This window comes from Perognathus longimembris, chromosome 10 (genome assembly GCF_023159225.1).
Source record: "Perognathus longimembris pacificus isolate PPM17 chromosome 10, ASM2315922v1, whole genome shotgun sequence".
In the NCBI taxonomy this organism is placed as follows: domain Eukaryota; kingdom Metazoa; phylum Chordata; class Mammalia; order Rodentia; family Heteromyidae; genus Perognathus; species Perognathus longimembris.
Genome location: NC_063170.1, coordinates 33,113,059 through 33,125,981, shown reverse-complemented (window position 1 = coordinate 33,125,981; position 12,923 = coordinate 33,113,059). Strand labels below are relative to the sequence as shown.

General features: G+C 42.8%; 1 protein-coding gene across 7 annotated transcripts in view; it reads left to right on the top strand.

Moving 5' to 3' along the window:
- Nucleotides 1–12,923, top strand: part of Arhgef3 (Rho guanine nucleotide exchange factor 3) — a 326,782-nt gene that overhangs the window by 167,996 nt on the left and 145,863 nt on the right. For all 7 annotated transcript variants that reach the window (XM_048355783.1, XM_048355789.1, XM_048355787.1 and 4 more), the window contains one exon: nt 2,772–2,834. In XM_048355783.1, the coding sequence (XP_048211740.1) occupies nt 2,772–2,834 (63 nt within the window). The remainder of the gene's footprint in view (nt 1–2,771; nt 2,835–12,923) is intronic.

The window sequence follows — 12,923 nt, the reverse complement described above, 5'->3', positions numbered from 1 at the left end:
GCCAGGCTCAAAATGGAGCAGGCCACGTGGAGCTGTCCTTTGGCATGTTTGTTACTGCAGATCCTGGGACAGCTTCCCTAGGGACAGCTCAGGGCCCTAGCATCTCTACATCATTCCTGCATACTGCTTCCATGGAAAAAACACACAGGATCTAGTACTCCACTATCCCACAAGGGCAGGGTCCACTCACTTTTCTTCATGATTTGAGTGATCTAGTTGCTGGCTTGATGAGAAGAATGCCAGACCACTCCCAACCTTCCCCTGGCAAACGTGTTAATCCTTCAGGCCTTCAATCCTCCTCCTCCAGAAGGACCTCCACCACAGTGCTCCCAGAGTCCTCCAGCCTACAGTTTGAGCAGTTCTGGTATGCCAAGTGGTAGAGTACCACCAGTCTTCAGTGAAAAAAAAAAAGGGTGGAATTGAGTTCAGTCACTAGTACTGGCACCAAAAAACAAAGGGAGGGGAATAGGGAGGGGAAGGGAGGGGAACACTTACTTGGATAGTTGGGCTAAGGATAGAGAAGAGAGGTTCTCCTTGTTTATATATGGAATTTTTAAAAACACAGGTGAAAAGTATTTTTCTGCACCTAATTTGGCTGGCTCCCCTGGTCATCAATTTATAAATTTATTTTAAATGTAATTATCTATAGAGAATCAGGGGTGGACACTTGTAATCCTAGCTGGTCAGAAGGTTGGAGTCCATTCTGTGCAAAAGTTAGTACAACCCTCATCTCAAGCCAACAAGCCAGGCATAAATGATATGCCAGGCATATCATATGTATGGTCTTCACTACTCAAGAGGCATAGGTAGGAGGATCACGATTTGAGGCCAACCCCAGGTAAAAATGTTAGATAGATCCTATCAAAAAATAACTAAAAACAAACAAAATTAAATGCAAGGCTGAAGTGGTCTAGTGCTCTAGCAAATGTGAGGCTCTAAATTCAAACTCTAGTTTCTCTCCCTCATCGCCCCCCCCAAATAGTTATCTTTAGTTAATAATGATTTTTTCTGAATTCCAGGGCCTTTGTCCATTTCTTTTTCCAAAATTACCATATATTGATACTACAAGGATGGTTCATTGGGATAATTCCATATATACCTAAAGCATACTGTGAAAAAATTCACCCTCTCTATTATTTCTTGCCCTTTCCCCAATAATATTGGTAGATATATATATATATATACATATATAGATATGGATGTATATGGATATGTATATATACACACATATGTATGTGTATGTATGTATATGAGAGAGAGAGGATGTACTTCAGTGCTCTTTACCTTCTAGAATTCTTCCTTTTCCCTCCCCAGACAGCCTTGCTTTTACCCTCATGTTCCATGGTTATCTTTTTAGCCCTAGATTCAGAATATGAACAAAAAGATGCCACGTTTGGCTTTTTGAGCTTAGTTTATGTAATTTAATGTGATAGACTCTAGTTCCATCTATTTTCTTACAGATTCCTGTATAATTTCATTCTTTATGACTAATACTCAATTACATATAAATGTACCATATTTTCTTTATCCATTCATTGGTTGAAGGGTTTCTACATCTTGGGGATTGTGAATAATGCCACAATAAACATGAATTTGTAGCTATCTTTCTTGTATGGTGATTTATATTCCTTTGGATATTACTCAAGAAAAATCTGGTGATAATGTTTTTGATGAGCCTCCATGCTGATTTCCATAGTGGTTATACTAGTTTATATTTTCACCAGCAGCTCATGAGGGTCCCTGGACTTTCACATTCTCCCCAGCATTTGTTGTTATTTCCCTGATGATTACATCTCACTCTGACTGGAGTAAGATGAAACCCTAATATAATTTAGTTTCATTTCCTTTATATTAAGGATGTTGGACATTTCTTCATGTATTTATTAGCCATGTGTATTTTCTGAATTGTTCGATTTGTTTGCCCATTTTTTACTTGGAGTATTTGTACCTTCAAAATTTTATTGTTGTTCTTATTTCCTAGGCACTTGGAATCCTACTTAGAAAATAATTCCCTACTGCCTGAACCTTCAAGTGTTTCCCTACATTTTCCTGTAGTAGCTTTAGTGATTCAGGCTTTATTTTAAGATCATTAACTGTGAGTTAATTTTTACAGAGTGATAGATAGGAGTCTAGTCCCAGTCTCCATGTAGTTTTCCTAGCACTATTTGAGAAGAGGCTGTATTTTCCTCAATGTTTATATTTCACTGTTTTGTCAAAACCCAGATGACTATAGTGAGAGTTTATGTTCTTGGTCTTCTGATCTGTTCCATTAGTCTTTGTGTCTGTTTTATGGCTACCTAATGAGAAGATATATGTTTCCCCTCCCCTCCTCAGCATTGTTGTTCTGTGACTGTGCCAAGATTCTGGGTGAGCTTTAGAATTAATTCAAACTATCCAACTACAAAGCATCTCTGAAAATGGATTACCTGTATCTCCAAAGAAAATTAGATACTCTTGCCATTTTAATCTGCTACCAAGCTAGTTGAATTCTGACTCTGCTGTCCAAGTTTTTAAATGTTAAATGGAGACATTAGTTACAAAAGATAAAGGGGGCGGGGAGAAATTCAAGAAGAGACTGTAGCATCAGAAATAAGAATAATAATACAAACCAATTATCCTTGAGCTTAGTAGTTTTCCATTATTCTTTGAATAGTTCTCTTAGTTGAAGGTAGACATGGCAGGATTGTATATGCTATTTAACTGCTTGTTTGCTTTCTTCCATGCAAGCCACAGCCCTGTTTACATTTGAGCTTTGTTTTCTTGTTTTGCAGCGGAAGCGGAAGCAGAGTGCTCAGGATGAAGATGCTGTCAGCCTTTGTAGTCTTGACATAAGTGTAAGTTGTGTCCCATCTACCTCCACCCTCAGCCTCAATCCTGAGACGGTCACCCTTCTTTCAGTGATGTTTCTACTGTGCTGTCCACTCCTAAGATCTGACTGTGGAAGGTGTGACCTGAGGAATTTTTTTTTTCCATTTTGCTGAAGAAAGTTATATAGCCAATTTCAGTTTGCAAAGCAAGTTGTTTGTCATGGATGTCATTTCTTTCATAAGTGAATTATGTATAAACCTACTGCTTCTGGGCAGAATCTAGATTAATCCCACTGTGCTGTTTTAGAAGCTGGTTCAAGAAGATGGAACAGGTGTTTGCCTTCTTTGGGGGCATGTTTACTGGATTAACCCTATTTAAGCAACCAGACAGCTTGGCTAAAGAAAACTCCAGCAGCATGGTAGAATGAGTAGTGGCTTTGGAATCAATAGATCTTTGTTGGGGATACTGGGATTTGAACTCAGGACCTTGTACTTGTTAAGCAAGCATTCTACCATTTACCCATGACTTAACAATAGGTCTTAGTTTAAGTGTAGATTTTCATGTTTTGAATTTGTCATGTTTCCTCATTTAGAAAAAAGGATAAAAAGACTTCATTAAAAAATTGTGGAAGGGGGGCTGGGGATATAGCCTAGTGGCAAGAGTGCCTGCCTCGGATACACGAGGCCCTAGGTTCGATTCCCCAGCACCACATATACAGAAAACGGCCAGAAGCGGCGCTGTGGCTCAAGTGGCAGAGTGCTAGCCTTGAGCGGGAAGAAGCCAGGGACAGTGCTCAGGCCCTGAGTCCAAGGCCCAGGACTGGCCAAAAAAAAAAAAAAAATTGTGGAAGGGCTGGGAATATGGCCTAGTGGCAAGAGCGCTTGCCTCCTACACATGAAGCTCTGGGTTCGATTCCCCAGCACCACATATATGGAAAACGGCCAGAAGGGGGGCTGTGGCTTAGGTGGAAGAGTGCTAGCCTTGAGCGGGAAGAAGCCAGGGACAGTGCTCAGGCCCTGAGTCCAAGGCCCAGGACTGGCCAAAAAAAAAAAAAAAATTGTGGGAAAACCAGGCACCAGTGGCTCACGCCTGTAATCCTAGCTACTCAGGAGGTTGAGATCTGAGGATCATGGTTCAAAGCCACCTGGGCAGGAAAATCTGTGAGATTCTTATCTCCAATTAACCACCAGAAAACTGGAAGTGGCACTGTGACTCAAGTGGTAGAGTGCTAGCCTTGAGCTGAAGAGCTCAGGGACAGTTCCCAGGCCCTGAGTAGAAATTGTGGGAGAAGAAAATTGTGTGACTTAACTCACATTTCCTAAGGAGCAGGAAATGTTTCTCTTTCCTATTCTCATTTTAACTATGGTTATACCAAAATTTATTCTTGCTGTTTTTTTTTTAATTGTTATGAGTTGGGCCAGTATTGGTAGATTATGCCTGTAATCCTAATAGGAGGTTGAGATCTGAGGATCACAGTTTGAAGGCACCCTGAGCCAAAGAGCCCATGTGTTGGGGTTGTTAAATTGCCGGGCTTAGCTTTATTCCTCCCCAACATGTGGGGAAGAATCCTGGGCTTATCTATCTATTGGCGGGGGATCCATACCACTCTCTCACACCCCCTCAGGCTGGTAGGGTAACGGACGCAGGAATGGGGTCCTGGGTTTAGCCTTGGGTCGCGTGTGGGTGCGAGACCTGCATACTCGCCAGCCCAAGGAAGACACGAGCACGTGAGATCTCGGAGACCTCTCTGGGACGTTCTACTTTATTCAAATGAGGAGCCCCCCAGATATACCCCCGAGGGCGGGCACAAGAGAGGGATTGCAGATTGGTCACAGAGGGCTGTCCATCAAGTGATGTCAGGGGACCTCCCTCGGGGGCAGAGGCCCAGCCCCCTAAGGATGGGTTCCTGAGGTGTTCTCCATTACACACGTGCTGCCCCAGGAGCAGAGCCTTTTCTTCCTGCCAAGGGCAGGAAGGGGAGGGGCAGGTCAAGGTCAGCTGTGGCCCCTTAAAGGCACAGCTGACCCCAACACCCATGAGACTCTTATCTCCAATTTACAATCAAAAAAGCCAAATATGGAGCTATGGCTCAAGTGGTAAAGTGCCAGCCTTGAGCTAAAAGCTATGGCACAGCACCCAGGCTCTGAATTCAAATCCTAGTACCAGCACAAAAATGTTGTGAGCTAAATAAAACAGTAAAAGTGAAAATACCAAGGGCATTCTGTTTCCTGGTACATGAGCTCGATTGTGTTTTTGGTTAAAAGCAGAAGTTTGCCAAAGAGGCTCCAGTGAGTTGGTAGTTGGATGCTGGTAATGATCAGAGAAAAGTATTCAAGGAGTTTTCAGTCTGGTCCTTACCTGCTTCATCTCAGCAACTTCCTGTCATGGTCTCTCCATTCCTCACTGATGCCACTCTTAAGCTTCTCTCATCCAGGGCAGGGCTAAAATTTGAGTCCTCCTTTATATCCTTTGTATCCTCATCTACCCTTCATCCATTTCCGACTTCCTTTAGTTTAACCATCAGCCACCATGGGTCCATCTAACCATAGGCCTTGGTATTTCCTCTGCACAGACCATGAAAGCTATTGTTAAGAGATAAGAAGGCTCATAAGAATTAAAAATTAACAATGGAGGCACAAGGCCCCAAATTCAGATCCCAGGATGGGGGGAAAAATAACAAGAAAAATTCTTAAGGACCAAGACTGGTGGCTTAGCTACTTAGAGAATTGTGGAATAAGGCTAGCTTAAGCAAAAATGAAGACTTTATATGAAAAGTATTTAAAGCAGAAAGTCCTGGAGGTATGGCTTAAGTGGTATAGTATTTGCCTAGCAAGCTCATGGTTCTTAGTTAAAATCCCAGTACCACAAAAAAACAAGCCTAAGTTCTAGTCTTGGCTTTCCCTATAACTAACAATGTAACATTGGCCAATCCCCTCCTCTCTGTACTTCAGTTTCTCCACTTGTTGGGGCAGCGACCCAACAGTATGTAACTAAAACCAAACAACTACTCAACATATAAAGGTCAAAAATTGACCTCTCAGTGGAATACAATAGCTCAAAAGCTATGTATGTACGTTCATATAAGACTACTGTCGATATATTGGCTAATATCGACATTACATTTAAAGCCCTAGGTGAATTTTCTTGGGCTTGGCCATGTGGATACTGTATATGTTCTTGATACATTGTTTATTGTATATATGTCTACCTGACCTAGAGAAGGGAAAGAAAAACAGGGCATAAGATATCACAAGAAATGTACACATTGTCCTTCTATGTAACTGTACCCTTTTTGTACAACACCTTGTCAAAAAAACTTGTATTCAATTAATAAATAAATTAAATTTAAAAAAAAAGAGCTGAAACAAAAAAATATTAGGGATCGGGTCTCGTAAAACCATTGTGAAAATCTTTTTTTTTTTCTTTGTCAGTTCAGGGGCTTGAACTCAGGACCTGAGCACTGTCCCTGGCTTCTTTTTGCTCAAGGCTAGCACTCTGCCACTTGAGCCACAGAGACACTTCTGGCCTTTTCTATATATGTGGTGCTGAGGAATCAAACCCAGGGCTTCATGTATACAAGGCAAGCACTCTTGCCACTAGGCCATTTTCCCAGCCCCCCATTGTGAAAATCTTAAACTCAGCATCAACTATGTGATGATGTACTTGCATTGGAATAAGCAATGATCTTTTAGGCTTTTTTTTTTTTTTGGTCAGTCCCAGGGCTTGAACTCAGGGTCTGGGCTCTGCCCCTCAGGTGTTTTTGCTCAAGGCTAGTGCTCTACCACTTTGAGCCATAGCTCCACTTCTGGTTTTCTGGTGGTTAATTGGAGATAAGTCTTATGGATTTTCCTGCCTGAGCTGGCTTTGAACCATGATCCTCAGACCTCAGCCTCCTGAGTAGCTAGGATTACAGGCATGAATCACCAGCACCCAGCCTTTTAGCTATTTTAAGTAGTGCAGTTTTCTTTGATGAGACTAGCCAAGATGGAGTAGGGCTGAGCTGGCATCTAACTGCCATATTTGAGCCTCTTTACTTCACCTTGAAGTGTTTATCTGTTCCAGTCTTTGGACTGTCAGGTTGATGGTGTTGGGCTAGTTTTATAGGTTGCCATGGTAACAGGACAGAAGGATGATGATTTTCTAGGTTTTATATTACATATAGGAGATTATTAAGAGGTGAAGCTAATTAACCTCATCAGCAATAGGATTTTATATGTGTTTAGATATTTTTGATCTTGTGAGAAATTTACTTTAGAATTTGAACACTTCCAGGATTTAAAAGAGCCCTCAGCCATCCTATATTTCAGTCCCTTCATTTTGCAAATGAAGAAGGAGCCAAAGGAGGCAGGACTTTAGTCCATGTCATGTCTAAGATCACATGTTTTCCTCAACTATGTATTGGGGTTTATTTTTCAGGGAAACATATCTCTGGATGCTTTTTTAAATCAAAGAACCACTAAACCCCTCCTTATGAAAGAATTGCTTGCAGTTATAATGAGTTTTAGTTTGACTTTTGTTTTGGCCTCAGTGACCTTGCATTCTTATCAAGGTCACTAAAGTCTCAGATAACAAAGTTTCTAGGTAGTGATCTTCCTTGTGTGGCAGTAGACAGTGTTTTCCTTTCTCATGTGTCACATTGTGTCACAGTAAAGAGACCTCACCCCCACCCCCGTCTCTCATGCCAGGACCTGCCTGGCCACTGTCCTTGGCTTTTGTGCTCAAGGCTAGCACTCTACCACTTGAACCACAGCTCCACTTCCAGCTTTTCTTTGATAGTTAATGGAAAATAAGAATCTCAGAGACTTTTCTGCTCAGGCTGGCTTTGAACTGTGCTCCTCAGATTTCAGCCTCCTGAGTAGCTAGGATTATAGGCATGACCTACCAGTGCCTGGCTAGTAATGAGACTTTTCTAGCAGACATATCTACTCTATTATCACTGCAAAGCTATGCTTAAGGATTCAGCTATAGCCGATCTCATTTCTGAATTGCTTGGCATTTTTTTCCTGACTCCTGGCAACATATTTACAGAACCTGGGTTGTTTTCTCCATCTGTTGTCACATACAGGTATAAAAATTATTATATTGCATTATATTATTGTAAGGTCCACCCCCGGGAGGGCTCTGAGAAGATGACCTCCCACCTGTTTAAGTCTGCACCCAGTACCTGCATTACCTAGGTAACTGACCCACCTGGAGGCAGTTACCTCCCCCTTCTCAGAAGTCACAATCCATCTGGCCACACCTCTCGCCCTGCCATAGAGAAAGCAGGGCCCTCCAGTAGCTTTCAGCCCTTCTTTCTAGCCATGCATCATCTCTGCCACATGCCAGCAGTTCAGGAATAACCTTTTCTCTTCTGCCTGAATACCTTATGGTATTCTCCTTCATCAGTTACCTACTTTAATAAACTTTACAGTTATGTTACTTTATGTCATTATATTGTACAAATTATAAGGATCCTGGAAGCTGTTATGAGGATACGAAGCTGCTGCTTTGCAGATTCCACAGAGGCTTAGAGTCACACAGAAATGACAGGGGGTGAGGCAGATAAGACCTTTTGCTATAAATGTGACAATGATTAAATAAATATCTGAGCTCAGGAAATTGATTATCTTAATTGGATAAATGGCATTTGTGTGTTGGTTCCTGGAAGGTGATAGTCCAACCCTTAATCATCATTACTAAGATTGGTACTTTGTTGTAGCTGTTTTAGTCTTGATGTCTCCCACTGTTGCCCAAACCGTCCTCAAACTCTAAGGCCAAGCCATCCTCCACTCAGTCTCCTGAGTAGCGGGGCCTACAGGCATGTACCACTGCACCCTACAAGTTGTTTTGGACCCATGGCTCACACCTATAATCCTAGCTACTGAGGAAGCTGAACTCTTAGAATCATGGTTTGAAGCCAGCAAAGTAAGTCCAGGACACTCTTATCTACAATTAACCAGCAAAAAGTCAGAGATGTGGCTCAAGTGGTAGAGCATTAGCCTTGAGTGAAAAAGCTAAGAGAGAACATGAGGCCCTGCATTCAAGCCATGGTACTGGAAGGCGTGCACACACACCTGCACGCACACACAGTTGTTTTGTGTCTCTTTCTACGTGTAATAGAATGTATCTGGGAGAAAAAAGGTAGGTTCCCTTGGGTGAGTCATGCTAGAACATGTGGGGGTTTCGGAAAGTGATGTTGGTAACTCTTGATTTTTATTTCCTTTAATAAGTGGAAAGACAACTACCAGGTGTGAAGTTTGGACAGGCAGTTGCTAAATGGAGACTTAGGTCTTTGAGGGACGATGACCAGGTTTCTATTGTGCCCCCCCCACTCAATACTGTATACACAGTGGTTTCTTGGCAAATACTACTCAATTTCTTTTCTTTTTTAATACTGTGCTCTCCTAATGTGTATTATTTTAAAGAAATGAATCTCTCATAGAAAAGTGGGAAAGGTGAAGTCTTGCTCTCATTAAAAAGTGAGTGAGCCTGACACCAGTGGCTCATGACTATAATCCAAGCTACTCAGGAAGCTGCCATCTGAGGATTGCACTTCAAAGCCAGCCTGGGCAGAAAAGTGTTCAAGACTTTATCTCCAAGTAATCAGTAGAATGGCACACTGGAGGCATGGCTCAAGTAGTATAGCTCCAGCTGAGAGCAAAAAAGTAGAGCAAAAGTGCAAGGCTGTATGTTTAAGTTTTAGTACTGGCGCACGTGCGCGCATGCGCGCGCGCACACACACACACACACACACACACACACACACACACACACACAAAAGTTCTAATTTGGACATGGTGATGTGCACTTGTACTCCCAGCACTGTGGAGAGTTCATGAGTTTGAGGTAAAGTGAGGCCCACCTGGATTACATAACAAAACATTGCCTTGTGGAGGAAAAAGGATTCATATGTGATTCCAGGATATTTGTGGACATAAGCCCCTGTAGCAAGAGTGCCTTTGGGCCTGGGAAGGTGGCTTAGTTGTAGATTGCTTGGCCTAGCATGCATAAAGCCCTGGGTTCAATTCCTCAGTAGCACATAAACAGAAAAAGCTGGAAGTGGTGCTGTGGCTCAAGTGGTAGAGTGCTAGCCTTGAGCAAAAGAAGCTCATGGACAGTGCCCAGGCCCTGACTTCAAGTCCCTGAACGGGCCAAAAAAAAAAAACTTTTGACAGAGGATCCTTAAAGGGCCTTCCAGCCCACTCAGTGCTGACATCACAGCCCCAGAGACCTACCCTCCCTCCTCCTCCCTCCCCTCACTCCAGCATTTGATAACATGGATGTGGGCTGGCGAGTACACTCCCGTTGATGAAATAATTGGTCTCTATTTTTTTCCCAGCACTTGGCTGAGCCCCCAGCTTCCGGTCTGAATAGAACACAAACTATTCCAGAAAGCATAAAAATAAAAAGGCAGCACACATTTGGAGAACACTTTGCAGAAGCTCCCAGGAGCCGCCTACAACTCTGTCCTCACGTCAGAGGATCTGAGTGGGATGGTTGTGGAGAGATGACACCCCACACAGCACTGTCTAGTTAAAATCTAACCTGTGAGAGATGTTGGGGTAAGGAGCTGAGGGGTACATGAAGCCCCAGAAAACTGAGGGATGAGAGCTCAGATAGGGCAAAACATTCTTTTTATTTACTTATTTTTATTTTTCTTTTGATCCTTTTTTATCTTATATGTAATGCAGTCACATGTGCATCTTCGGGGGGGAGGGTATAGAACTCAGGGGAAAAGGCACAGCAGTGGAGCTCACTGGACACTGATGAAAGCGAACTATACAACTAGTGGGTGGAGATGGGAAGGAGGGACTGGGAGAGAGAACAGAAGACACTAGATGACGGAAATGTACTCATTAACCAACTGATGTAAATGTAACCCCTCTGTACATCACCTCTATAATAACAATAAATTTAAACAAATAACAACACTCAGAACAAAAAAGCAAACCAGGTCTGAGATGGGCATTCAAAATAGTTTCCAGGGCTGGGAATATGGCCTAGTGGTAAAGTGCTGGCTTCAATAGATGAAGCCCTGGGTTCGATTCCTCAGCACCACATATATAGAAAAAGCCAGAAGTGGTGCTGTGGCTCAAGTGGTAGAGTACTAGCCTTGAGCAAAAAGAAGCCAGGGCAGTGCTCAGGCCCTGAGTTCAAGCCCCAGGACTGGCAAAAAAAAAGACCAAAATTCCAAAACTAAAGGCAAAATGAATATACATACATATATACATATATATGTATTCTTTGTATACAGGCCTACCTCAAAGCAGGTGCTGCATTTTTATGTATTTCCTTCTAGGTATTGCCCACACTTCTTTAAATTGTGTGCATTGCTGGGCATTGGTGGCTCATGCCTGTAATCATAGCTATGCAAGAGGTTGAGATCCAAGGATGACAGTTCAGAGATAGGCTGAGCATGAGACTTTTATCTCCAGTTAACTACCAAAAAGCCAGAAGTAGAGCTGTGACTCAAGTGTTAGAGCACCAGCCTTAAATGGAAAAAAGCTAAGGGACAGCACCCAAGGCCCTGAGTTCAAGCCCCAGCACCAGTGTGTGTGCGCGCATGCACACACGCACTCACACACACACACACACATTCAAAATGAAATATTTTAAACATCTAAAATACTTTAAGGCTATTGAAAACCCTCATGGCTTCCAGTGCAACCAAGAAAATATTTCCTTAATTGTCAAGGCAGAACTTTTGCTAGCACCTTTCTTGGCTGTGTTTGCTCTATCTCGCTGCCTTTCCTCTCTATAAACTTGCTGTGTGCATGTATGTATTTTAAGCTAGGCTTTAAAGCACATACAAGTTTTGAACTCAAGGCCTTAAGACAGGCCTTGTTCTTTTACACTTTTGTTTATTTTTCAAGTGTATTTATTCAGGGCCAGCTTGAACCTCTCTTTTCCTATTTCTGCTTTCTATGTAGCTAGAACCACAGGCACAAAGTATCACCCCAGGCCTATTGTTGAGATGGAATTCTTATTTATTTATTTTTCGTAGGCTTGCTCTGCCTTCCAAGGAGCTAGGTTTGTAGGTGTGAGCAGCTGCACCCTACCATCATATAAGAGTTTTTGAATTGGGATCATAACACTAATTTATTCCTACACTCTTTTTCTTACTATAATGAGAACATGTCACCATATCCTAAAATATTCTTCTAAGAACATTACTTTGAATAACCGCAGAGTACTTGGTGTCATAGGCACTCATTTTATTGAACCTTTCTTGGGAATTTATGTAAATTCGGGCTTTTCACTATTATCAGTCACACTGGTGGGCATCCAAGAATATCCTTGGCTAATCTCTTTTAATAGGGGGGATGAAGTCTGAGATATAAAATCTCTGCCTCAAAGGGATGAATAGTTTTTAAACCTTTGAACAGGCTTCTTTATACCCTTCTGGTAGAAAGAGATAGAAGTGAAGGTTAGACCTATTGAAAGTGTCTTGTACAGAAAGCTCACTGGAATCAGGGTTGTTTTCAGCTTTTTCTGTCCCCTCTTTTCCCACTCCATCCTCAAGTCCCTTGCTAAGTCTGTTACGTGGTGAGGACATTTGCTTCCTCGCCCCACAAGCCCTTCAGGAGAGCCCTGGCAGGGGCTGGTCCCTGCCTCTGCCAGTGGCCAGGGGGTAGTTGGTGGCTGAGCTTCCTTTGCCTGCTGGAGAGCCTTCTCCTTGTGAATAGGTGCTGAACCACAACTGGAGTGAGTGGGACCAGAGTTCATATCCTTCTTTCACTTCCTGAGCCTTCCTGAAGCTTCTGCAAGGAATACTTGGGGATATTGTGGTTTACCCCAAATCTGTGCTTTTGAGATCCCTGTGCCATGGCCCCCTTGGGAACATGCAGACAGACGTCTGTGTGGCATATGCCTGGGTTGAGCCCTTGTCTCTCCTCTCCTCCTAAGGATGGAAGTGATGAACTGAGGTCTAGGCTCTACGTAGTGGGGTAGTATCTGCTTCACACTATTAACTGTCTCTGTGTCCTCCCCACTGGGCCCCCTGCCTCCTTCCAGCTTCCATGGGAGCGTGCGTGCATGTGTGTATATGTGTAGGTCCTGGGGCTTGAACTCAGGGCCTGGATGCTGTCCTTTAAATTTTTCACTCAAGGATGGCAGCTTTTTACTGGTTAACT